The sequence below is a fragment of the Protopterus annectens genome, chromosome 4.part0, assembly GCF_019279795.1.
Source record: "Protopterus annectens isolate FY-2018-M chromosome 4.part0, PAN1.0, whole genome shotgun sequence".
NCBI lineage: Eukaryota > Metazoa > Chordata > Ceratodontiformes > Protopteridae > Protopterus > Protopterus annectens.
The window spans coordinates 587128493-587156030 of NC_056733.1; the positions used below are offsets into that span (position 1 = coordinate 587128493).

The 27538-nt window shown below is 40.4% G+C and overlaps 1 protein-coding gene across 2 annotated transcripts in view; it reads right to left on the minus strand.

Moving 5' to 3' along the window:
- The window catches only part of USP30 (ubiquitin specific peptidase 30), an 811144-nt gene that overhangs the window by 316824 nt on the left and 466782 nt on the right, over nucleotides 1-27538 (minus strand). For both annotated transcript variants that reach the window (XM_044068521.1, XM_044068522.1), the window contains exon 9: nucleotides 15757-15843. In XM_044068521.1, the coding sequence (XP_043924456.1) occupies nucleotides 15757-15843 (87 nt within the window). The remainder of the gene's footprint in view (nucleotides 1-15756; nucleotides 15844-27538) is intronic.

Consider the following 27538-nt stretch of genomic DNA (forward strand, 5'->3'; position numbering starts at 1 on the left):
GGAATCTCTGTGCCTGCACATTTGGTGTCATATAGGATTCCCAATTAATAGTGAGTTAATTAAAGTCAGCTATGAATATGGTATTGGGTTGGATGGCAAGTGTTTCCAATAAGTTTAAATACATATAGGCTTCCTGAGTCATGGATGGGGACACAATAGCTTGTAATGAATTGGTACTGGATTTTGCCTATGGTAATTTGAACATGGAAAAGGCTCAAGTGCATTGTCCTGTTTGACCAGCCTTGAGTTATACTTATCACTGATATAAATCAACACACCTCCACCTTTAGTCCCTGTGTTGTGTGGAAGGCATTATAACTTTGTACTGTTGGATGTCAGCATTATCTAGGGTAAAGACAGCTTCTAGGGAGTGGAGTTTTTTTTGTTTAGACTCCTAGCATTGAGCAGTAATACCATTAGATTTTCTTGGTTTTGATTTATGTCGGAAGTACTTTCAGTGTGGTGTTGCCTAAAAAAGGCACTGTGGGGGAAGACAACATTTTGGCTAATATTTGAAAGGCTAGAAGGGAGAGGCGCAGACCATCTCTGGGAAAGCAGTGTGGTCTGTTGACCATTTCCTTCCACGCTAATAAATATTTCACCCCCTTAGAATGACATCAGAAACTAAGACAATTATTAAAGTCAATCATGTTTTGTTTGTATTATGCCATCATAGGTTCACAGGTGTGTACTAGGCTAATGCCCCTGGTGCCTTTACAAGCCTAGCCCATAGACGTGCCCTGACATTGTGCCGCCCAATGTTAGTTCCCAGTGCCTCTATCAAGTAGAGCCACTGGAATGATCCCCGGGGTGAATTTTCCATTTCCCATACACTCATCAAGATTTCTCTTGAAGAGGGCCAGTGAGGTGCTCTGCTTGACATGTATGGGAAGTATATTCCAGAGCATGGGCAGTGTCTGGGTTATGAACTTGTCCCTCCAGCATGTTCTGTTGATTGTGGTAATGAGGTTGAGGTCTCTGGAGCACGTGGTGAGGAGGGACTGGGATTTCTTTAGCTACAGCATTTCTACCACAGCTGGGCCAGACATGGTTTTGTAAGTCAAGCAGAGATCGCCTCCTAATAGACGATATGAGACAGAGAATAGCTGGAGTTTTTTTGAGTCTGTAAGTTTAGGACATGTGTTTAAGGCCTAGGATCCTCTTTGTGAGGTACTTTTGTGGCCTTTCCAGATGTTGCATGTGTCTAGTGAGGTACATGCCAAATGGGGCATTGCACTCGATGACTGGCCTAATGAGGGAAGAGTAGAAAGAGATGATGACCTCTTTCTTCCTGGATGCAAAACCCTTGGTAATAAGATGTGCCACATAGAAGGACTTTCTGACCAGTGGCAATGTTGTGGTCGAAGGAGAGGTTGCTGTCAACCTGTGTCCCCAGATCTCTTATAACACCTTCAGTGTTCAGTGGTCTCCCATCAATGTGGTAATTAGTGGTAACTGAGTTTTTCCCAAAGGGGATGATGACACATTTTTTGGCATTAAGCTTAAGGCCATGGTTTCGATACCAGTCATTGGTCTCAGTGAAGCCTATCTGTAGGATGTCTACATCACTTGGGGAGTTAATAATGGCTCCCAGCTTACAGTTGTCTGCGAACTTGGTTAGCCAAAGTCCCTCCATGTTGGCCTGGACTTCTGAGAAGTAGAAGCTAAACAGGAGAAGATCTAGGACCGATCCCTGTGGGACTCCACTCGTGACTGGTTGGCAGTCCGACTTGGAGTCCACTACTTTCACACTGTGGGTTCTGTGAGTCAATTTGCAGTCCACCTAGTGATATAGGGGTTGATGCCAAGTTTAGTGAGTTTATCAATAATTCCTGAGAGGGAAATGGTATCACAGGCCTTGGTCAGATCAAGGTAGGTTGTAAGAACTGCCTTGCTCTCATCCACAGCTCTGGTGACTTGACTCAAAAAAGTCAACCAGATTGAGCAGTCATGATCTACCTTTCATAAAACCAAATTGAGTGGGATCTAGAGTTTGGAGATTCCCTGTATCCTTGTTAATTAAGTCCATGATGATGCGTTCCACAGCCTTACATATCAGACTCCTCACATTAATGGGGCAATAATTCCCAAGGTCTGTAGTCGCTCACCCTTTATGGAGAGGGATGACTGTAGCAGTGTGTCATTCAGTAGGGACAAAAGCTGAGGTGAGGCTATGATTGAACAGGGCACACAGATGTTGTGCCAGTTCACTTCGCAGTTAATGCAGAACACATCCAGGGATAATGTCGGGTCCCATGGAAGCTGTATTCTTAGCCTTAGACAATGCAGCTTTAACCTGTGCTGCAGTAATGCTGGGTGCCTGGCATTCCTCCGGTATTGTGACTGGTCCTTTAGGGGGGATTGTGGGGTAAAGTTGGCACTGAATCTGTCAACCAGTATGTTAGCAATATCTGTTGGCTCAGTATAGGAGGTACCACTGTGCAGTAACTCACAGCAAACTTGGGTATTGCCATGGAGATTCTTGATATAACTATAGAAGAAATTGTGGTTGTTTTTAGTGTCTGCTGCAATTCTGCCTTCATAGCTGGTTTTAGAGGTTTTGATTAAGGATCTCAACTTTTTGTTGAGGCTAATAAGGGTTTTTTCCAGTCTTGGGACTTCACCTTTTTCTGCAACAGTTTCTTCCTTCTATTGTAGAGTTTATTAATGGCAGGGGACCACCAGATTGGCTTCCTTTTTTGGGAAGAAGTAATTTTACCTTCCTTTGAGAAGGTAAAATGTTGCTCAATGCTAGACTTACACCAGCCTGGGACACGCATTTTGAGTGCTCCATGATATCTCTCTTCATATAGCCTGGGTAGGTATGTCTCAGGTCATTTACACCCACATGGACTTTGACAGAGTCATACTGGTACTTGTGGTCCAATGACAATGGTGTGTGCATAATATGGTGGATCCTAGGCCCTGACATATATCAGTTTTTTTTAAATGCCTATTTCCACCTTTTGTGTTATATGCACCCACTTGTGCTTGGCAGGTTGATCCTTTACACAGTTGTTTCTTGACATCTCATTTGAACTTATGTCACATTTTACAAGACTTTGTTTTAATGAAAACCTTCAAACAAAAAACAAACACACCCCAAAACCTACTAAGTTAAAACAAACACACAAAACTATTTACATCTTCAAATAATGAAGTTTAAACCTCTCGATAGGAACAATAGTCCCAAATCGACAGCTGCACCCACAGATTACTGAACCTAAAAATTAAGGTTATCCATACTAAGGTGCATGTCACAGCCTGTGCTCCTATCTACACTAATTGCTGTCTGTTCTTGTCTTACCTTTACTCCCCTCCCAGTTGTGAAAAAATAGCTTTATGCTTTCAGCAATATTAACTGTTAACCTTAAGGAAAAAAAGACTGGCTATCTTTAAATGAAATTAAATTACACTCTGTTCTAGTAAACACACATGTATTTAGGTATCAGGAAAACTGCTATCTCTTATTTACTTCCAATAATTTCAAACTATTTTTTACAAAGCTGTTTGCCCTTGTACCTTTAATTGTACGTTTCTTTCAGCAAACAATGTACAGAGTTCTCATGATTTATTGCCTGGAGCTGTAGTCAGCTTGTCTCCATGGAAACATAAGAACAAACTATACACCTGCCCCCAGCTGCAGACTTTTCAACTCAAACTGAATATTTATTTGCTACAGAAAAGCTTTCCATTACTTTAAAAATGTTCTCTTATTTTTATAGCACACATGCCTACACAAGAGACATGTTATTATATTAAGCCAAGGGCATTACTCCAGACATATACCTACAGAGAAAACATCTCAACTCTACATTTACTACAATCAGTGCACTTTTATAACCCATCTCCTAAACCAACAGCCAAAGATTACAACTTGAACGGGTCTATGTTTAATTGTCGAATAATTTTGCACTGAATGGCTAACCATCAAACATTCATTCAGCAAATGTTCACTTTTTCACCAGAGAAAGTAAATATCCAACAGTTTCCCATCCCACAAAAACACAGCATTTCAAACCTACCGGGGGGGGGGGGCTTTGCTCCCTCCCCCCAACTATAAATACCAACTCTGACACTGCACTAAAGTGGGGGAAAAGGGCAGATGGGGAAGTGTTGGCCAACTAGCTACTTTCCAGTTTGCTGAAATGAACCTTTGACGGTTAGGGTTCAATGTTTAGCCATTCGATGGTTAGGGTTCAATGTTTAGCCATTCAGTGTAAATATTATTTGATGGTTAACCAAAGACCCAACTTTGACCTGCTTTTTACACTGTAATGCAAACACTGCTTACAACTCAGAAAAAAAGTTATTTTTTATTTCAGTATATTTGTCACATACAACAATCACTGAAAATGCCTTAATATACAACATGCAATGTAGATCATAAAATGTTTTATACAAATACTGTTAATAAAAATGGTTTTACATACAGTTTCTCCTTTTTCCCTTCTTTTTGCCCTTTTTAGTATTCTTCCACACATTATTGACATGAAGTGGTGTATATGCCTTTCAGTCTCTCACAAGTTTAACAAAGTCAACAAATGTCCAAACTTTCTGAGCCCCTTTTTCTTGTAAAGCCATACTTCACAAATGTGATTGATGCTTTACAGTTTCATATTTATTCACTAATTTCAGTGTTGATGGTCTTCTTCCTGTTCATCTCCATCTCCTAACCCCAGACTCTAGTTTAATTCCAAGGTACTCCCGAAGCTTCTACTAAAATAGTTTTTCTGTTTCTCAAAGTTTCACTAGCAAAGATTCTCTACGGACTTTAATATCAGAAGAATGAGAATCAGAGACCCTTCTGTTTGATAACTTCATTTTTTGTTTGACAAACATTTGTATTTTCTCCTTAGCCTGTTCTGCATCAAAAAACAACTTTCTTCTTCCAGGAAAAATATTCTGAAGACAGCTGGTTACTGCTGCTTGAAGCTCTCACCTGTCTCTTGACATTTCAATGATTGCCAGAATAAATTTGCTTCTCATCCGCTTGTACAGTGAACAATCATTTTGCTTTTGGCTACGTTCTCATGGCCAGGTTTGGAGCATACACTTCATATGAACTTTCAGTTAACAGATCCAGCTATGGAATACCAGTCCAGCTGCTTATTTGTTCTTTCAGATTTTCTCTCCGTGCTCTGTTCTGTAACTCTACCATTTTTGAAACAGCTCTTCTTGAGCAACCAAACACTCAGCCATTCTTTTTTTCATCATGACCTAGTTTTACCAGTTCCTCTGAATATTTGTTTAAAGCTTCTTCTATTTTTTCTTAGCCTTTTGTTATTTGATGTACTGTTTCACTGTTTAATTTATTTTATTCAGCTTTGAGCACATTTATTTTTACTGTAAATTACTGAAGCTATATTTTGTACCAAAGCTGGAGCTTGAACTGCTTTTTGCATAACACCAGCAGGATTCTTCTCAGTCAGTATTTTCTCTTCACCTTTTCTAGTAGATTTTCCTTCAGGCTCTCTAAGTTTCTGCTTTGCTGGCATCCAGGCAGTGCACTTACTAGCCAGTAACTGAAGTTTACTAAAACTGACATAATTATTAGTCCTTACCTCTCAGTTTCTTTTTTCACAATGGGAGACCTAAAATCAAGCTGTTGATCTGTGTGCAGTCATCTTGGAAGTCACCCAACACTTGCCTCAAGAGAAAGGTCCAATTCTATCTTTCTTTCAGGAGACAGACAAAGTTAATTTTTGATGCACTCAAGACACCAGTACTACTACTTGCTAACAATACTCCCTTTCTTAAAGCTCTCTTAGTGTTCTACATCTTTTAAAGGAGCCCTTCCTCATTTTAAAGCAATAATCAATACAGCAAACAATATGCTCAATTAGACATGGTGGTGAAGATCCTAAGGGCACTGGACATCCAAGATGGCTGCAAGTTGAGTAACAGCTTAATTTCAGCTCTCCCAGTGTGAAAACAGAAACTCAGAACAAAGAGCCAATAAACTCATATTTCTGTTTAAATTTCAGTAACTGATTATTAAGTGCACAGCCTGGATGCCAGCAAAAAACAAAATTTTGGAGAACCTAAAAGAAAATCAATCGCAAAAGATGACTAAAAACCACGGGCTGGGAAGAATTCTGCAGTGCAAGCTCCAGCTTTGGTGCAAGATATGACTTCCAGTAACCTAGAGGAAAAAATAAATCAAATGTACTCGTAGCTGATTAAAATAAATGAAAACTGATGGAGTACATCAACTCAAATAAAAGGCTGGAAAAAATGGAAGACGTTTTAAACAGATATTCAGATTAGGTGATTAAAACTGCAAAAATCAAAGGTTGAAATGAAGATAAGGCTGGCTGAATATAAGACTGCTCAAGAATAGACTTTTCAAAAAATAATATAATTAGAGGACAGAGTACATAGGGAACATCTGATATTTTCTGCTGTACCAGAGAAGCTGGAAGGAACATACTGTATTAATGTTATGAAAGCACAAATAAGCAACTGGACTGGTATTCCACAGCAGGAGTTGTTAATTAAGAAGGCACATTGTGTGTGTGTTTCAAACCTGGCCATGACAAAGCAACCTAGACCTTTAATAGTAAAGATATAATCCTACCAGTAGGAGTTGATTCTGACAAAATTGTGGCAGAAGAACAAAGTACTAAAAGTGGGAGAAAGTAAAGTGTTTATGAAAATGACTACTCACTGTACACCACCCAAAAAAGGAGTACATTCATTCCAGTAATCAAGGAATGTTGAGAAGTAGGCTTGAGATTCAAACTGCTGTACCCAGCTATATTCAGAATATTCTTTCCTGGACAGAAAAAAAAAATGATTTTTTTGATGCAGAACATGCTAAGGAGGAAATACAAAAGTCTGTCCATCAAAAAGTGAGCTGTGAAACAGGAGATTCTGCTTCTTGTTCTTCTGGTACTAAAGATCACAGATAGGCTGTGTCAGTAAAAACATTTCCAATGTTTGAAAAGAAAATGTTTGAGACACAGAAAAAAGCATAAGAGTTGACTAGAAAAAGGAAGCAGAGACTGGATTTGGGAGACTGAGATAAACACGAGTAAAACCAGCAACTCCTAAATTGACAAATAAATGTGGGATTTCAAAGCATTAATTATATTTGTGAAGCATGACAGAACAAGAAAACCTGGAAATACTGGACTTTCTTGACTTTGTTAAACTTGTAGGAGACTCAAAAGCATATGCCCTACTTCATGTCACTAATGTTTAGAGGAACATTTAGGAGAGAGGAAGAAAAAGGAGAGCGTTAACTGTAAATAAAAGGGACAGAGGGTGGTTGCTGAGGGACAGAGGGTTGCCTAATGGTTAAGGTGTAAAGTGCAGGGTTTGAATCTCACAAGGGATAACTAGCTAGGCTTAAAATGGCTCACAAGGGCAGTTAGTCTAGTACTAATCTATTAAAAGGGTGGCCTAATTGTTAAGGTGTTTGCCTTACAAACACAAGGTACAGGGTTTAAAACTCAGAGGGTTTAATTGGCTAGGCTTAAAATGGCTCACAAGGGCAGTTAGCCTAGTACTAATCTATGAACCTATGAACCTATGAAAACAAAACAAAATTTTGTTCTTAACAGTAATATTTTATAGTACATGATATAATGAGCATGCTATAAAGTTTTCTCAGTTTATTTTCAGGTGTAACTGGGATACTAAAATAACCAGGTGCCCCTGCTTTTTTCCTTTAGTTTTCTTTCTCATTTTTCGGTTTTAAGGATTGTTGGCACTGCAATGCAAAAAAAAAAAAAAGAAGAAGAAAAGTCTGGTTGAAAGAGTATGATACAAGTAAAAACTGATGTGCTTTTTCTCATTCTTGCATAGGGGAATGACTGGATTAAGGCCCTTGGCTCGATGCAGTAACAAGTTTTAAGAGAAAGCAAATATAAACAATGAATATAAAAAAATTTCCACTAGCAAATAAACAAATGCTTGTAGAAGTAACTCTGCATCTGGTTCTCATGTCTCCATGGAGACAATATGATAAAGAGGAATAAAGACAGAATACTTCTTTCTTTCAAAGGCTAGGAGATAATCTTTTCCCAAAGCATTCAACTGTTTCCCATTCTGGGAGCGCAATAAAAATAAGACAAAACCAGGCATCATGTAGTAGACGCACAGGGTGTACCATACATCTTAGCATGGGTAACCTTCCTTTTAGGCTAATCCAAGTGCATGACTGTGGCTGTCAGTTTGGGCAACTGTTCCTATTAGAAGCTTAAACCTTCAATATTTGAAGATGTACACAGTTTTGTGTGTTACTTACGTTAATAGGTTTTAGTGGTGTATTGGTGATTTTTTTGAGGGCTTTCAGTAAAACAGAAAGTTTTGTAAGATGTGACAATCTCAAATGGATACAAGAAACAACTGTATACAATATCAGCCTGCCAAATCTTAGTGTGTGCATGTAACATAAAAGCTGAGACAAATAAAAGGTGGGAATAAATAACATTTTAACATAATGACGGTTTCTATATTGTCTTTAAATATTAATGGTCTCGAAGATATATACAAAACAAAACAGTAGTGAACTATATTTAAAAATGTATACTGCAAATAGCTAAGCTACAAGAAACACATTTGGAAAGAAGTGAACATGTGAATTTGATAAAGAAAGGTTTTCAAGATGGTTATTCAATGGAATAAGTGGAAAAAAGGAAAAGACAAGTACTTATGTTAATTGTAACAGGACCACCAATATTGACAGAAAAGGATAAGAAAGGTAATAATGGTAGATTTGTAGCACTAACAGGCTACTGGCAAGGCAGGAAGATTACATTGGCATGTATTTATATTTCACCTAAAACTGCTATAATGGAGCTTAAGAAAATTCTGGGAGAAATAATTCTTTTTCAGCAGGGAATATTTCTTATAAGTGGAGACTGGAATTTGATATGCAGCAGGGAAGCTGTGTCTGGGGGGGGGTCTAGAAGGAAAGGAAAAATACAACAAAGGTGGTTAGATTCTTGACGAAATTTATGAAAATATTTGGCATGGAAGATGTCAATTCAGGAGTTCAGAGTGAATTTACATATTATTCTTCAAACTATAAAAACTGGGCTAGGCTAGACAGAACTTACATTTCACAGGAACATGTGCATTTAACTGAAAGTTTTGCTATACATCCAATAACTATTGCAGATCACACGCCAATAATAATGAAAATAAAAATGCAGGGTAATGAAATAAAAAAGTGACACTGGCCCTTTCCCACCTATCTGTAGAGGGGAGGCAAACATTTGACAACATTAACAGAACAATGTTGATCTAGAGGAATTTAAGGAATGGGTAGTAGAAATAATTCAGGGTTTATTAGAAAAGACAGAAGTTTCTTCTGAAAATATAGAGAGGGAGTCGCATAAAATTAAAGTGTAGTTAAAACAGAGTGGAAATAAAACAAAGAGCGATATGGTTAAGAAGTAACAAAATTATTCAGAGGGACTGACAAATGTTAAAGTATTACAGAATAGGGGGAATAACAGAACAAGAAAAAGAGCAATTGCAGAATGCTTAGCTTACCAGAAAATAAAGGATTACCTCGATAATATGCATGAGTTTAGAAAGACTGCTGTTAAGCAATTGTTTTTGATGATAATGCCACAGCACAAAAACATTTAGCAAAACAACTCAGGCAACAAAAAGAAATGGTTGTCACCAAGCTTAGGGAGCCTATAACAGGGACTATAACAAGAGATTATGTAGCGGTACTAGAAATATTGCGGAAATTTTATGAAAGTCTGTAAAAAGCAGAGAAATATGGAGGCACAAATGGAAGTGTTTATTGACAAATTAAATATGCCAAGGTTAGAGGTAGAAAAGACTCAATTACTATGAGGAAATGAGATAAAAATGGTGATATATAACCAATCCACAGAAAAGTCCCCATCATTAAATGGTATTCCTGTGGAAGTTTGGAAGGGAAAAACTGATAAAGATATGGTATGTTTTGTTTAACCGTATTTTAAGAGGAGGAGAAGTACCAACATCCTGGAAGAAAGCAGTGGTAGCTGTAATACATACAGAGGGTAAATACCCATCAGATCCAGCTTGATACACACCCATTTCAATCTTAAACCATGATTATAAAGTGTTTATGTCTATAATGGCTAAAATAACGGCAAAGGCGATGTCAAAATTGATAGATATGGAGCAATACGATTTTGTGGAGGGGGGGCAAATATTAACAGAACACTGATGATGCAGAGGGAAGATGAATGTAAGAAAATGCCAGTGTTGTTGGTGGATCTTGATACAGAGAAGGCATTTGACCAAGTAAGCTGGGAGTTTATAAGCAGGGCAATGGAAGCATTTGCATTTGCATTCCCTGATAAAATTATAAGGTTGATTAGGAGGATATATGAGGGATCGGAGGCGAAAATTAAAGTGGGTGTGCTCATTTCTGATAATTTCTGTTTGAGCAGAGGAAACAGGCAGAAGTATCCTCTTTCCCCTTTGTTATTTGCAATATATTTATAACCACTGGCAAATAAAATAGGAGACTCAGAAATTCAAGGATACAACTGGAATGGTAGTCAAGAAAAGCTGGTTGTATTTGCAGATGATAAAACCAGAAAAGGACATTTCAGTGTTGTGGAACATTTGAGGCAGTTTCAAATCTTTTTGGGATACAAAATTAATTAAGCTAAAACAAAGTCAATAGCTGCAAGTTATATGCCCACACACAAACTTGTTCATTTTATCATGTCCCCATACATATGGATATTGTTGAAGTACTTAGGGGTATGGATTAAAAAGGATTCTGGTGTGGCAGCTAGGGATATGTATGAAGAGACTAAACAAAAGACAATACAAAAACTGAGAAATTGGAAGCTTTGTTATATAGATATGGATAGCAAGATACAAGCAGCTAAAATGTTTTTAGTCCCTTTAGTTTTATACACAGGTCAGCATATTTTTATCAGCCACAAAAGTTGTGGACAGCAGTTAATAAAGAGTTGAAGGATTTTACCTGGGGCAGGAAGATGGCAAAGGTCAAGTGGGATAAGCTTTTTCTTCCAACTGAACAAGGCGGTTTGGGATTACTCAATTTGAAGGGTATTTCAGAGTTACACAGTTAAAGCTCCTATACATAGCACAAGCAGAAACCTATAAATCAAAGTGGAAAGGGATGATGATGAAACGGGGGGGGGGGGTCAAGAAATAAGGACAGACTGGGATTTTGGATGCAGATCCTTAAGGAGAATAACAATAACCATACAGAATACTATAGCCATAAACTAGCAGAAAGTATTCTAAGAAATAAGCCAACACAGGAATGCAGAAAGGAGATTCTGCTGATAGAGATGACTGCAATTGGGGATACAGACAATAGGCAAGAGAGGGGTGGAATTTATTGGAGAAAACTGGAAAAAAGAACCAAGGTACTGGAAGAAAATAGACAGGGAAAGATAACAGAATGAATAGAGGACAAGAATTTATTTGGACTGCAGGCTAGATACTGGCTTCCCTATCAAGGATTGATATAAGAGTACAACCAAACAGAAAGAAATAGGGGTATCCTAAGTTAACGACCAGCACTGCTAGAGTTTTTAGTAGACTTTAAAGATTCCATGCAGAATGCTCTGTCAGAGATACTGGGTGAGCAATTTGGTGGAACTAAGGAAATGATTTTATTGAGCTATGATACAGAATTGGAAATTGCCTAGATTTAGTACAGCCACGCTAAGTCTAATTATGGTGGCTGCCAAAAAAGCAATTTCAATATGTTTTGTTTGCATTTATATAAATGTATGATTGCCTATGTCACATGCGATAATTTAATAAAGATGTTTCTTGTTTAAAAAAGAAAAAGAAACTAAGGGCACTGATCACCTTCTGTAATGCTCTGTTACAAATATAAAATCAGAATTAGCACATTTAATGTCCACTACAAAGAAGGAAAGGAAAAATATAATACTTAACTGACTACACATGAAAATAACTCCAAATCCCATCTGACAAATAGTGCTGACATGTTGCTGTGTAACAGCAGTAAAGTATATCAAACACTTATGTAGGTGTCCTACATTAAAGGGTCAACACAGCCACCTAAACTGTCAGATGTAGGAGCCTTGTGATGGAAACATTTTTGGAATCTGGGAGGAAAAGATTAACTTCTGATGTCATTCAAGAGGAGTCTAATAATATATCAGCCTGGAAGGAGATAGTGGGTAGTTCTGTTTCATCAGGGATGCCCTGCACCTATATCCACAGGAGTTTCATACACTGGCTAAAACCTTGTTCACCCATATAGTGCCATTTCTTTTTTTCAAAAAGTTTCCATTTTAGTAAAATAGCATCTGGATAACATAAAGGTGCTGCTGCTCAATGCTAGGAGCCTCAACAAAAACACCAATCCCTAAGATGCACTGCTTACCCTATAATGCACAGGTATAAGCATCATCACAGAGATGTTGTTCATGACCACTGACAGCAATTCATCAGTACAGGGCAGTGATGGTGAACCTTTTGGGCTCCGTGTGTCAAAACTTCAGAAAATGCCTATCTTGACTCTACTGGCGTGTCACCTCACTCCCGCCGAACAAAAGAGAAACAATTCTTTACATATTTATTTATTTAAGAAAGTACAGTCCAATTATGTGTGCTGCTATGTATTATAAAAGTAAAAGAAAAATCAGTGACTTACAACAGAGAAAACGATATGAGCACTGATAAATGGTCTTAAAATAGTGCACCAAAAATATCCTATTTTTAATAGTAATTTTGAACTGAAATGAAAAAAAAAATATGAAACATATTGGATTTGATTAACATCAATTAATGACATTTTTGTTGCTGAATTTTAAGTGCAGGGTCACATATTTCTTTTATTTTTGTTCATTCAGTTTCTTTGGTAACTTGTACTGGTGAATGCTGATGTGTCACCCAAAACATCGTGGTGTGTCACCTTTGACATGTGTGTCATAGGTTTGCCATAACTGGTATAGGGTTTCAGGATCTATCACATGTTCAGGCCCACTGCACTACATGAAGGCACTAAAGGTGGCAGTGTCGACTCATAAAACAGAATTATGATCTGGAACTCCTTCATCTTCAGATTGATATCACAGCTAACTGCAGGACACCCTCTATGCCCCCTGGACCATTCCTCCTATCTGACTATTATAGATTCCCTATGCATCAGCCCAAACAGCATTCTCCTAGGGGACTTCAAATGCCCCTCTGTTAACTGCTAGACTTGCACATTCTCTAACATGTATGCCCACTAATTTCTGGACTTCATAAATACAAACTTTCACTGGAACAGCTAGTCTGTACCCCAACTAGAAGGGACAAAATCCTGAATGTGGTCACTCACCATAATGGGACAGCTCTGTTCCCAAACAGTTGTAACTTTTTCCTTTGTCAAATTGGATCACAGATCAGTCACATTCACAATAAGACTGAAGCTGGAAGCATCTTCAAATACCTCGGTATTCAGAGATTATATTAACGCTAATCTATAAAAGAGAGGGATGACCTAGCTAAATTCAGAATCTCTTTCCAATATGATGACCCCACTGCTTATGCAGAAACCTTTACTGCCTAATTCTAAGCACATGCAAACAGCTGAACAGATGTATCAAAGTAAATACCATGCCAAATTTAAAAATAAACCCCTGTGGTGGAACTCAAATACAAACAGTACCTACAATAAAAGAAAAAAATCTCACTGCACACGATAATAAATGCAGGTCTCAAGATGTCAAAAATGCTCTTGCTCTTATGAAGTAAAAATAGCCACCCAGGCAAAACACAATCATAAAAGGCTATGTTAGTAACCTCAGAAACAATTCCCAGCTCCGTACAGAGTTAACAGTAAATATTGCATATTCAGACCCTCAGGACATAGCCAATCTACTAGAAGATAACATTTAGCACAGACTTTACTCCTGTACATTCCCAGATGTCATACTCGCATCTACACCCCATTCAAATCTCCCAAGAACAAGTCCTCAAAGCACTTCAAAGGCCAAGAACACTGCTACTATGGGGACAGATAACATTATCAGGCTGCCTACTGACCAGCTTGAAACAGAACCTGTTAAACTCCCTCCAGAGGCTATTCAATATCATCCTCTAAACAGTGTTTGCATCATATGAATGAAGGACAGCAGCAGCCCGCTTACACAAAGGTGTGATGTCATCAGACCTGGATATTTATATACCTAGAAATCTGATGAGCACCATCAATAAAGTTAAAGAGAGGATCGTTACGGAAATAATAAATAAGGACATAGATAGCCTACAAACTCTTGATCCAAATGAATTCACTTTTGTCAAGAACAAACCCTGCCTTCATAACTTCGTCAGTTTCTTTGAAAAGGTTACTGACAGTAACTAGATGAGAGTAAATCAGTACATACTGTATATCTAGACCTCACAAAGGCATTCAATACCATTACATACTAAGGCATTGTTGATAAGACTCTCCCTTCTAAATGTTAACTCACAGGATATTAAAATTGTTCAAAACAGAACCCAAGAAATTAGGATAGGTAGCTTTACATCTTCCAAAAGACCTGTCACTAGTGGTGTATGCTAGGGTTCAGTGCTTGGACCACTCCACTTTGGAATTTACTTCTTGAAGGTCAAAGCTAACATTAAGGATTTATGGTTGACCAAGTTTGAAGATGACTGTAAACTTGGTGTCACCATTAACTTTCTACAGGACACCAATATCTTCCAAGAGGGCTTTTCCCAAAAAAAGCTGGTGTCATAATCATGGACTAAAACTAAATGTCAAAAACTGTATAAAAGTCCCCTTCGGCATGTATGACATCATTTGTAATGATCACACTGACAACACAATCTTGAAAATAAATCTGGTAGTTAGGGACCTGGGAACCTATGTGGACAACAAACTGTCCTTCTATCACTAAGTATCCATTTTTGCAAGAAAATTCTTTTTCACTGCTCAGCTTATTAGCAGGGGTATGGTGTCTAGGTTCAGAGATGTGATCAGTCATTCCATTGTATTCATCATTTACTAGGCCAATCATTGAGCATAATGTTCTTTTCAGTATGCACCTGTCCAAACACGTAACATAACTAGAATGACCACAATGCTCTATCATCAAGAAAATCAAGGACATAAATTGCAAAAACTACACTGACAGTCTCAAAGCCTTGTCCCTCTTCTCAGTATCATATAGGCTACCGAAAGGCGATCTCCACCTCACCTACAGATCCTCAGCTGACCCAGTTCTCTCGGTTTTACTGCAAATCCATAAATCAAATGGTGGCATAAACAAGTGATCTTAATCTCTTCCACAACATCTTTGGAATCATCTTCCTCTCCATATAAAGCAAACTACTGTCCTTACTCTATTCTAAAGTAATCTGGACAAATGGATGGGAAATGACAAATTCATCACTGGTTTAGTACCTTTGTCCCTTATGAAGAGGGGTAACATGTAAATATTATGTCTAGTACTGTGTTATTCATATTTAACTTACAAGGGCTAAACATTTTATAGGAATTCCGGGCTAGGCTTTTTAAGATCCTCATGGATTGATAACTTAGTAAGTACCCATGAACTTGTGAAAGGTAATGCCTCTGACTATAGCAGAATCACCTCCTATAACAAACGTTTTAGCTATCACAGTAATATTCACTTCCAAGCACCTACATTATTTGAAAAGGCTCTGCATACCTCTGAGGTCTAGAACCAGAAATTAGATTTAGCACACTGCTTTACAGTTTTCATAATTGTTTACCTTTGATTTTCCTATCAGACTATCATTTGAGAGAAAGATTTTACTTACCTTTGAGCAATTTTCACAAACAACATCTTTAATAGTCTCTGAAGAGATGAAATGTAACAGGCACTGGTCTAGTGTTACAGGTCGACCCTGAAATCCAGATAAACATAATAATTAATATTATGTAATTACAAGACAATACATTTCCACTCTGTTAAACATTGCAAACAACTGTATTTGACAAATGAGCTCATTTAGTATTTTCATTCTTGCCCATTGTGTTACGCACTGTGTTCTGAAGGAACAAGGGACAGGTTTGCTGTAAAACAAGTCAAGCAAGTATTAACTAAATGGCACTTTTGTACAACTGATGATGATATCAGTATGTTTGATTTTTGCTAGAATTTTGAATCATTCAGCAATCTTAACTGGGTGGACTAGTTAGCTAAGTGTACTGCAGCAATCACACCCTGGAGGTATAAAGTACAGTTGTGTAAAATCTTACCATAATAAAAGATGTCCTTTCCTCCACTGTTGCAGTATTTGTTACCTTTGAAATTCCCTGCCTCGAGCAGCCTGATGTCTGGCTGGTATATAAAAGCCTACTGTTGCTTTAAGGTATGCCGTACATCACATGTATGCTACTTGTATAGTGTAGGGCATAAAGTTGATATTCAGACATACCATGCTCAGAACTCACAGCCTCAGTATGAACTCCAGTCCAAGGAAAAGAAAAGGTAATGAATTCATCCGTTTGAGAAATGGACCAGGAAGTGGAGTGAGAGAGTGAATACTGCAACATTGAAGAGAAGGACATCTATCGTTATGGTAAGATTTTACACAACCATAGTATGTCCTTCCATATCACTGTTGCAATATTCATTACATTAGGGAGAGTGCCAAAGCTCAAGAACAAATTTGGGAGGAGGAAGGACCAGCAGACCCCTCTAGGAAGCCATGAAGGATGGCACAAGCAAAACCAGCACTAGTCTTGGAGATTCCATCCAACTTGTAGTGCTTGACAAATGTATGCACAGAAGTCCAGGTAGCTGCCTCAAGAACAGAGTTAGTATCCGAACCCTTGAAAAAAATCACCAGAAGAAGCCACAGCCCTTGTAGAATGAGCCTTAACAGAATAAGGAAGGCTCTTACCACAAAAAGAGTAACAAAAAGAAATAGCTTTTAAGATCCAAGAAGAAATAGTCTGCTTGGATACAGCTAATCCCAAAGACCTGGAATGAAAGGAAACAAACAGCTGATCAGATTTCCTAATAGTCTTAGTCTTATCCAAATAAAATCTGAGTGTACAGCACCTTCTCACTGGCAGTTTGCTGACAAGGGAAAAAGTGGGCAAATGAATAGACTGACTAAGGGACAACCCATTCACCACCTTGGGAATAAAGGAAGGATTAGTACACAAGGACACCCTGTCCTTATGAAACACCAAAAAAAGAGGACAAGCCATAAGGGCTTGAAGCACAGACACCCGTCTGGCAGAAGTAAGGGCTAACAAAAGAACAGTCTTACAAGAGCAATGTTGCAAGGAAGCTGAAGCTGCAGACTCAGAAGGAGCCCAAATCAATTTTTCCAAAACAAAAATTAAAACAAAATTAAGATCCCAAGGAGTGAGGAACACACTTCCTGGGAGGCCTAATATGAAGGACATTTTTTAGGAATTGTTTAGCCTCAAATCTAGAAGCTAAAGGGGGAGATAAGTAGAGATAGCTGATAAGTGGTCCTTAAAAGAAGAATAAGCCAACCCAGCAATTAGCAATTCACACAAGAGAGAAAGTACAGTTGTGTACACTTACCATAAATGTAGATGTCTGAGTGTAATTCACTGTTGCAGTCCTGACTGTTGGGATTTCCTGCCATGAAAGCTCTTGGTTAGCCCGACTACCAGAGAAAACTGTTTTCTCTTCCCAGGCTGGCAGACGCCCTTAGCAATGTCAGTACACTCAGGTATAAAGGGAGCCAGCCTGTGTCATCACTTCAGTATTTTCTTGACCCGCTTAGGAGGAGTCCCTAATTGTACCCTAGAAGGACCAAGCTAGTGTGGATCCAAGGAGGCTCCAAGTGTACCTACGGTGGACCAAAACTAGGGTTGGGAGGTGTAGGGTCCTTGGCTGATTCTAGTAGGCTGAAGGGGGAGGTGGGAGGGAAAGAAGACTGCAACAGTGAATACACTCGAACATCTACATGTATGGTTAGTGTACACAACTGTACTATGTTTTTTGTGCTTCACTGTTGCAGTCTTGACTGTAGACAGGATTCCCACAGCTTTAGAGAGGGTGGAAGGAGATAAAGGAGAGCAGAAGATTCCCTGCAAAACTGCAGATGCAAAACCTGCTCTAGACATGGAAAAAGTTGCCACATGGTAGTGCCTAGTGATGGTATGCACGGAAGACCAAGTGATTACCTCCAAGATGTTCTTAGTAGGAACCCCTTTGAGGAATGCTGTAGAAGTAGATGTGGCCTTAGCAGAGTGTGACCTAATCAAATCAGGGAGCTTTTTGCCATAATGGCTGTAACATAAAGACATGCAGTAGGAAATCCATTTGGAAATAGTCTGTTTAGAAGCTGGTTTTCCTTCTAAGCCCCGGGGCAAAAGTAATGAACAGCTGGTCTGTTTTCCTCAATGATTTAGCTCTGTCCAGGTAAAAGTGTAGCATCCTATGTACATCCTGGGAGTGCAGTAATCTTTCCCTTCTGTTTTGAGGGTTGGAAATAAGGTAGGGAGATGAATGGCCTGATTCAGAGACACATTAGTAACCACCTTAGGCATGAAGAAAGGATTAGTTTGGAGGGAGACCCTGTCTTTGTGGAAGATAATGAAAGGCTCCACTGCCATTAGGGCCTGCAACTCTGAGACCCTCCTGGCCAAAGTGATAGCCAGTAGTACGGCTGTTTTCCAGGTATGAAACTTTCAGGTGGTAGATGCTGCAGGTTCGAAAGGAGACAAAGTTAACTTTTCTAGGACAAAGTTGAGATCCCAAGAAGGAGTGGGTTGCTTCAGCAAAGGGTGATAATAAATTGCAGGATGACTTGGGATGTGAGCAGAGATGACCAAGGCATGTATCTTGATGGAGGAATAAGAGAGACCTGTTAAAAGAATTTGGCTGAAGTTGGTGCTTCTGGCACCAAACCGAGAATCTTTTCCATTTGGCTGAGTATGATTTGCCTTCTAGACTCTTTTAAAATGGTCTGCACCAGCTGACTCAAGTAGGAAGTGCAGTAGGGTGCTGTGGAATAAACCAGGCTGAGAGTCTGAAAGTTAGGGTGCACAATCCTCCCCTTGTTCTCGGTGAGTAGGTCCACCATCTGTGGTAATAGCAAAGGCTTTTGACTGGTGAGCTCGAGGAGGAGAGGGAAACAGTGCTGCCTGGGTCAGTCTAGTGCTATCAGGATCGACTTTGGGTCCTCTTTCCTGATCTTCAGAAACAGTAGAATTAACAGGAGTAGTGGTGGGACGGCATAAATGAAGAGGTGTGTCCAAGGGAAGGAGAAAACATCTGTTCTCCATGCAGATTTCTGCCTTGTCCTAGTGCAGAACTTCTCCATGTGAGAGTTGTCCTTGCTGGCAAATATGTACACCTGGAAACCCCCAATTGCTACGTTACTGTACGGAAGACTTCCCGATGGAGATGCCATTTATGAGGGTCAGTCAGATTCCTGCTGAGGTGGTCTGCCAGGGTATTCTTTTCACCTGGCAGGCATTGTGCCATGAGGTGCAGGCCTAGGGATTGTGCTGTCTCCCATATTTGCATGGCTACCATGACTTCTTTCCAATTTATGTGCCTCCTTCTGTGTTGAGTGGGCCACAATCCTTGAGTTTGGAGTACTGGAAACGGATCCTCATGCTGTCTCACAGACATCTGTGGTGAGGATTTGGCCCTGGGGCAAGAATCTGAAAGGTGGGCCCTGATTTTCGGTACAAGCCTGTGCCCACCATGCAAATTCCTGCTTGAGGCAAGGTATCACTGGTATTTCAGTGTCCAGTGACAGAGCTCTGGCACCACACGCTCTTCGGGTACCATTATACTACTACAGCTTCCTCATGTGCAGCCTGGCTAGGGGTACCATAAGAATACAAGATGTCATGAACTCCAATGCCCTGAGGAATTCCCTTGCTGTGATGCTTTGATTTTCTTCTACCTGCAGGAAGTAACTGGTTAAACAGATGATCTTGACTGGGGGAGGAAGGCAATTGCTTCAAAGGGAGTATCAGGACTGATGCATTCCCTCTTCCCCTGGGATTTTTTAGGTGAGAGGAGAGGACCAAGGAGGGCATGGAACAGAAACTCCCTGAGGAGGTTTCAATGCCATCAAAGCACTAAACAAACCCTGAGTGAAGGCCTGCCATTCACTCTGTGGATCCTTAGAAGCAGGAGAAATATGTTTGTTCTTTTGCTTTTTCTTCAAAGGAACGTCTATAAAATTTGGAAGGTTCTGACCCAGGATTTCAGTCAATAATGGTAGAAGGGACTTCTTCTCAGACTAATATCTGAGGGACACCCCTAGGCCCCTTGAAAATAATCAGCAGTGGTTCCCCCTGAGCATCTGAAACAGATGTCTGCAAAAAGTACAGTTTTGTACCTACCATAAATGTAGATGTTCGAAGATCCACATTGCTGCAGTCCTTACATATGGGTAGTCCGCTGTCCTCGGTCGGCCCGAATACCAAAGTATTAGGCTGACGTCGGTCAAGGCGCTTAGAACTGACATCAGGACGTCAGGGTACAAAAGCGCATGACCGACGTCATATCCTCAGTCTTTTCTTGCCCCAGATGTCAGAAGGCCCTAAAAAGAAAGGCCAAAGCCAAAAAACAGCAAAGAACAACCAACTACCCTTGCACTAACAATATTTACAATATTTACAACCCAAACCACACAACCACCTCAAACTACAGAGGGGAAGGAGGGAGGGTAAATTGGACTGCAGCAATGTGGATCTTGAACATCTACATTTATGGTAGGTACAAAACTGTACTATGTTCTTCATCTCACATTGCTGCAGTCCTTACATATGGGTAGAATCCCAAAGCAGAGGTAAGGGAGGATGGCAAAACTATAAAGCATTAGGAGCTGCCAAAATGCCCTGTAAAATTGCAGTGGCAAATCCAGCCCTAGATTTACAGTAAAGTGGAAGGTGGTAATGCTTAGAGAAAGTATGCACTCAACTCCAAGTAGCTGCCTCCAAAATATCTTTAGTAGCCACCCCTTAAAAAGCTGTAGAAGTGGCAGTAGCCCTAGTGGAATGAGGCCTGATCCCAGCTGGAATCTCCTTACCATGATGGGAATAACAGAAAGCAATACAAAACCAATCCACTTAGAAATAGTTTGTTTTGAAACAGGTTTGCCCTGAGAACCCAAAGCAAAAGAAACAAACAACTGCTGAGACTGCCTGAACCCTTTAGTTCTGCTCAAATAATATCGCAACTGTCTGTGTATATCCAAAGTGTGCAAAATCTTTTCCCCTTTATTTTGGGGATTGCATAAAAAGTAGGCAAATGAAAAGTTTGGTTTAAAGCCACACTAGAAACCACTTTAGGCATAAAGGAAGGGTTAGTGCAAAGATACCCTATCCTTGTGGAAAATTAAGAAAGGCTCAACCGCCATAAGGGCCTGTAATTCAGAAACCCTTCTACAGAGGTAATGGCCAACAAAAAGCAGTCTTCCATGATAAATATTTCAACTCGGCAGTAGCTGCAGGCTCAAAAGGTTGTAGAGTGAGTTTCTCCAACACAAAATTGAGATCCCAAGCAGGAGTAGGAGCTCTACGTGGGGTCTTATATTCTTTGCCCCTCTAAGGAATTGCTTAAACAAAGGATGAGAAAATAATGGTGGGTCACAGTCATAGTGAGCAGAAATTGCTGCAGCATGAACCTTTATAGAGGAGAAGGACAAACCTTTGTCCAATAACTCAGTAAGGTATTGAAGAGAAACACTTAAATTAGGTTTAGAAACATCAAAGTCCTTTGCTGTACTCCAAATTAAAAATCTCCTCCATTTATCAGCGTAAACTTTCCTTGTACTAGGCCTTCTGGCCTCCAAAATAACATTCAAAACTTGTTGTGGAAGCTGAGACCCTCCAGGGTCTAAAACAGAATATGCCAGGCTGTTAGATGTAGAGACTGAAGTTTGACATTGAGTAAGTGACTGTTCTCCTGAGACAGCAGATGTGGAATCGAAGGCAAAGGCCATGGAGGCTCCCGTACCAGACTTCTCAGTAATGGGTACCAGTGCTGTCGAGGCCAATCCGGAGCTATTAAAATCATGGTTGGCTTGTCCTGTCTGACCTTCAGGAGTACCTTTGGGAGGAGAGGCAGTGGTGGAAAGGCATACACGTGAAGATTGCTCCAATTGAATGAGAGAGCATCCACTTTCCAAGCTGTGGGATGAAACCTTTTTGTGCAAAACTTTGGCAACTGGTAATTTAGTGGAGAAGCGAACAGATCTATGTCTGGAGTTCCCCATAACACTGTCAATTTTGAAATACATGAGGATCCAATTTCCACTCGTGGGGATCCATTATTTGTCTGCTCAACACATCTGCTAAGGAGTTCTGTGCTCCTGGCAGAAACCTTGCCTGAAGATTTAGCTGTAAACTGAGAGCAGTCTCCCACAAAATCATTGCTTGTCTGCATAGAGGGTATGAATGTGTCCCCTTGCTTGTTGATGTACCACATGACAGTTGTGTTGTCTGTTTGAATCAACACCTGCCCTGGAAGAAGTAAATCCTTGAAAGCTATCAATGCAAATTGGACTGCTAACATCTCCTTCAAGTTGATATGTAAATGTTGAAGTCTGGCAGGCCACGTGTCTTGTATCCATTTTCCATTTAGATGAGCTCCCAAGCTTTGTCTGAGGCATCTGTCGTTAGTATCTGACTCGCCTCTGGTCGGGTCACAGAGAGTCCCTTGTTTAGGTGACATTCCTGAGCCCACCACAAAAATTCCTTTTGAATGCAAGGTATTATCTGAATGACAGTGTCCATATCTTGGCAGTGTTGCGTCCGAGATACCATTGTAGCTTCCTCATATGCAGTTTGGCATTGGGAAGTACCAGAATACAAGATGCCATGAACCCCAAGGCTTGAAGGACTGTCCTTGCAGTCAGCCTGGACTGACGAGACAATTGATGGAAATAAAGAGAAAGATTCTTTTGTTTGTCCGGGGTCAAAAAGGCCATCTGGGATGCTGTATTCAGTCTCACACCCAGAAAGCACATGTCCTGAGAGGGTACTAGACTGGACTTTATTTCGTTCACAGAATACCCTAGGCATCTTAACACTGCCATCACATACTGTAAATGATGAAGAAGTTCGTCCTTTCCTTGAGCCAGAATCAGGCAATGGTCCAAATAAGGATAAATTTGTATTCCTCTTAGCCTGAAGAAGGCTATCACTGGAGTCAGAACCTTTGTGAACACTCTGGGCACAGTAGATAAGCCAAAGGGCAATGCAGAGAACTGATAATGAAAAGTCCCAGCCCGAAAACGCAGATACTTCCTGCAACTGGGCCTGATAGGAACATGAAGGTAAGCCTCTTTGAGATCCAGAGTCACCATCCAGTGATCTTTGCCCAGCAGAGGTAAAAGCTGTTGTAACGTCAACATTTTGAACTTGGGAATGTCCAGATATGTGTTGAGGATAGATAAATCCAAAATTGGTCTCCACGTGTTCCCTTTCTTTGGTACTAGAAACAGGCGAGAATAAAATCCTAGGCCCACTTCTGACAGAGGGACCGGTTGTATAGCTCCTATTTGAAGTAGTAGAGAAATCTGTTTGTGAGCCTCTAGTCTTTGCTGAGGAGGAACGTCTGGCATGCCTTTGAAAGGAGGCAAGGTATAGAAATAAAACCTGTAACCTTGGTGTATGATATCCAATACCCATTTGTCCTGGGTAATTAAAAGCCAACTTTCCTTGAAGAGTGCCAACCTTCCTCCCAAAGGTGCTGCCAGGCAAGAAGGATCTGGCAGCTGAAAAAGTAGGTCATTGGGCCTGTTTACGAAAGGACTGGCCCCTGCCCTCACTCGAAGATTGTGCAGGTGAACTCCATGTTCTAGGTCTGAAGGTACTCTGAGCTCTGCCCCTACCACGTCTAGATCTACCCCTAGACTGAGAATCAGAAGAAGGATACGTCCACCCCTTAGCAGGCCAATTTCTACTAAACTTGAGGCTGAACCTGCAAAAAATCTTTAACAGTCTGCATAGACTTAGCCTTGTCTTCCATTTTCTTCAAGACTGACTCCACAGGTGGACCAAACAACACTTCAGACTGTAAAGGAGCATCCAAAATCCTTGTCTTAACATGGTCAGATAAATTCTGATCCTTAAGCCAGGCGTGCCTGCGAAGAACTGAACCAGTGGCAGCCACCCTAGAAGAGGCCTGCAAAGCATCAAAACCACACTGTAAAGAATGCTTACCCACCTGTTCAGAGACATGCACCAAATCTTGTAATTCTTTACACTCAATGCCTTCTGCCAGAGCATCCACCTTAGATTTCAATTGAGAAAGAAGAAAATTCTGATATTTCAACATATGAAACTGGCAATTCAAAGCCCTCATTGCTAAGGTAGAAGAGGTATAGACCTTCTTTCCCCATCTATCCAAAGCTCTAGCCTCCTTATCTAAAGGAACCGGATTCTTTACAACAGAGGCCCTGACACCCTTAGGTCCCTGGCTAATGGTTTCTGGGTCCGCCCTAGGACTCTTATAGAGATATTTATGAGCCTCAGGCACCCTGTAATACCTATCCGGTTTAACTGGCGCAGGAGGCAGAGAATCAGGATTAAGTGAAGCCTCTGAAAACACATCTTGCACAACATCCAGAACAGGGGGTATAGCTAAGGGCCTATGTTGAGGTAAAAACAAAAATTCCCTAAGCCTTTTCCGTGAATCAGAGAAGTCCTGGCCTTCCCACTTAAAATGTTCCCTCATAGAATGAAGTGTCTCTGAAAAAGAAAAATCCTCTGGAGGAGAAGCAGAAGGAGTGGAATCTTCTGCATCAGAATCAGAATAAGGAGTGAACTCCTGCAAGTCTCCAGCCGAAGACTCTGAATCATCTGAAGCCTGTTCAAAGCTCTCCAACTCTGGCTCCACCCTAGGCCTCTTATCAGGAGGGGGCATAGAACCTCTAATCAGAGTAATCAAATCTTCTGCCATTTTAAGCATGTGCTTCTTAGGCACAGACCCTGCTGAACTAGGACTGACACCAACAGAAGATAAACCTGGCCTGCCTCTGGAAGAGGCCTTGGAAACAGAAGGAGAGGGCCTAACCACCCTGGGAAGTGAGCGGAGTACAGAAACCTGAGAAGCCCCCTCAGCCTGACCTGCCTCCTGAGAGGCCACATCCTGCAAAATCAAAGTCTCCCCCTGAGACTCCAGAGAAGCCTCCGTCAGAACCACCGGTTCCACTGAAGCCTCTAAAGAACCGGCGTCCGGAACGGACGACTCATCTTGCCTGGGTTTAACCGCTTTGTCTTTGCGCTTCTTCGTGGAAGGGCCGGAGTATCCGGCGGCATATTATAATTGCACCGCTTCAAGACCAGCCTAGCACAATCTAACCTTCGCAATAGTCCGCTTATTAAACCTAGCACAAAAGTGACACCCGACTACGTCGTGCTCAGGCCCCAAACAAGGAATACACAAAGAATGATAATCCCTATGCGGTATCTGTTTCCCACAAGAAATACAATTATTCACTTTTTCTGACATCCGGTAATACACTGAGGCAAGAAAAAACTAAAATATTCCCCAACGGGGTACTTATCCAACTTGGATTCGGTCTGAAACTCCGAACTCGAAAAATTTCAGAACGCCGAACGGCACTTGCAACGCTGCTTCTGCATCGGACCATGCGGCAAAAAAGACTGAGGATATGACGTCGGTCATGCGCTTTTGTACCCTGACGTCCTGATGTCAGTTCTAAGCGCCTTGACCGACGTCAGCCTAATACTTTGGTATTCGGGCCGACCGAGGACAGCGGACTACCCATATGTAAGGACTGCAGCAATGTGAGATGAAGAACATCCTCCTCGGATGTGCTTAAAGTCGGATCCCCACCAGCCTCCAACCCAATAGAGGAATCCAACGACAAAGCCGGGCAAACCTCCGAGCAGTCACTCACCTCAGGAGAGATGTCCAGTGGAGGCTAAACGGGAAGATTCTGGCCTAGGCTTCTTGGCCTTCTTCTTTACTAATGGCTCTCCCACTGAGCAGGAAGTACCCACCATTGTGTCTTTCGCATGAAGCTTAAGATACTGATTTTCAAGATAGAGCGCCACAGAACAGAGTCTACTAAGAAGGGTCTTTGGTATAAAAGCCTAACAGAACAGGACGTATTGTTGTGAGAGGCACCTAAGCAAGAGAGACATTGGATGTGGCAGTCTTTATGGGGAATGAAATGACATGAAACCCTGCAAGCAGCAATAAAAAAGATAAGTAAAATCTGCAATGGCTAAGTGAATCATCAATGGAACAGTCACTCAAAAATCAATAATGGCGTCTGGACTGGTGGCAAACATGTTCTGAGGATGGTACATTCGGACATCACCTTTATTCCCTATGGCGCTATGCAAGGAGCATACGTGTGATGTACGACATACCTTAAAACGACCTAAAGGCTTTGGTATACTGGACGGATGTCGGGCTGCCCTTGGCAGTGGATCTCTAATGTAATGAAAACTACAGCACTGATATGGAAGGACATCTCACAATGCATGCTCAACCCAAAAAAAGAATAAACTACTATGTTTTTCCCCAAATCCCTCATGAAAAAACAAAATTTGAAGTTCTTTCTCTTGATAATACAACCACTGAAGTCACGTCTCCTAGCAAACTATTAGGGGTGATAGTGGATGATAATCTTACATTCAAGCTGCACATACAAAACTGTATAAAACTCATCAAAACCTAGGATGCATTACAAAGCCAAAACTTTTCTCACCGGCGCAACTAAAACTACACTCACCACTACTTACCTCTTCCCCACTCTTCTTTAAGACGCTTCCATCCATACTAACCTCCAGGCTTCACAAAAATTAAAACTTGAACAATACTATAACAAAGCTGCTAAATTTGAAGCACATACTTCTTTCAGAATCCACCACTGCAAGGCACTGAAAAGCCAAAACTGGCTAAAACTGCCACATCAACTAACATATGCACAGCTTCACAACACCTACAAAATTAACCAGCATCCATCTACCTGTCCATCACTACAAAACATTCTACACAACTATGTTACCAGTTGGTCACTGCGATCTAGTGACCAAAAACTCCTGTCTATTGGACTCGCACCTCTACACAGTAAAAGGACTGGGCATTGTCTGTACTTGTAAAAGGATGATATGCCCTGGAACTCCTTAGCTGTATCCATCAGGTCTATACCTCTTTCCCATCTTTTAAAACCAATCTGAAAGACTTCCTAGCTAAAATCTGGCTCTGCTGTTGCTCAAAATCAGGATAAACTTTATCCCTAAATGTCAACAAGTACCTCTTCATTCCTTATACGTCTCATTCTCCCTTCTTCACTTACTTCTTTACAGCTATCAAATTATCTTCCCTGACACTCCCTAAACATACCATAAGCCTGTTTTTCTTCACTTCATATTGCAATTCCTATTTCTATTAGACTAACTTGCATTTAATTTCTTTACAAACTGTCTAAAATTTCTCTAAATATTAAATGATTGTCATATACCTTGTATAGATTCTTAACCAATGTTCTTATATTAAGTCTAATTTGTTATAATTATTTAAACTGTAGATGTTTTTGTTTTATTTTTGAAGATTGCGAAATTATTGTTCTTAAATTGTGTTGTAATAATTTGGAGCTTTTC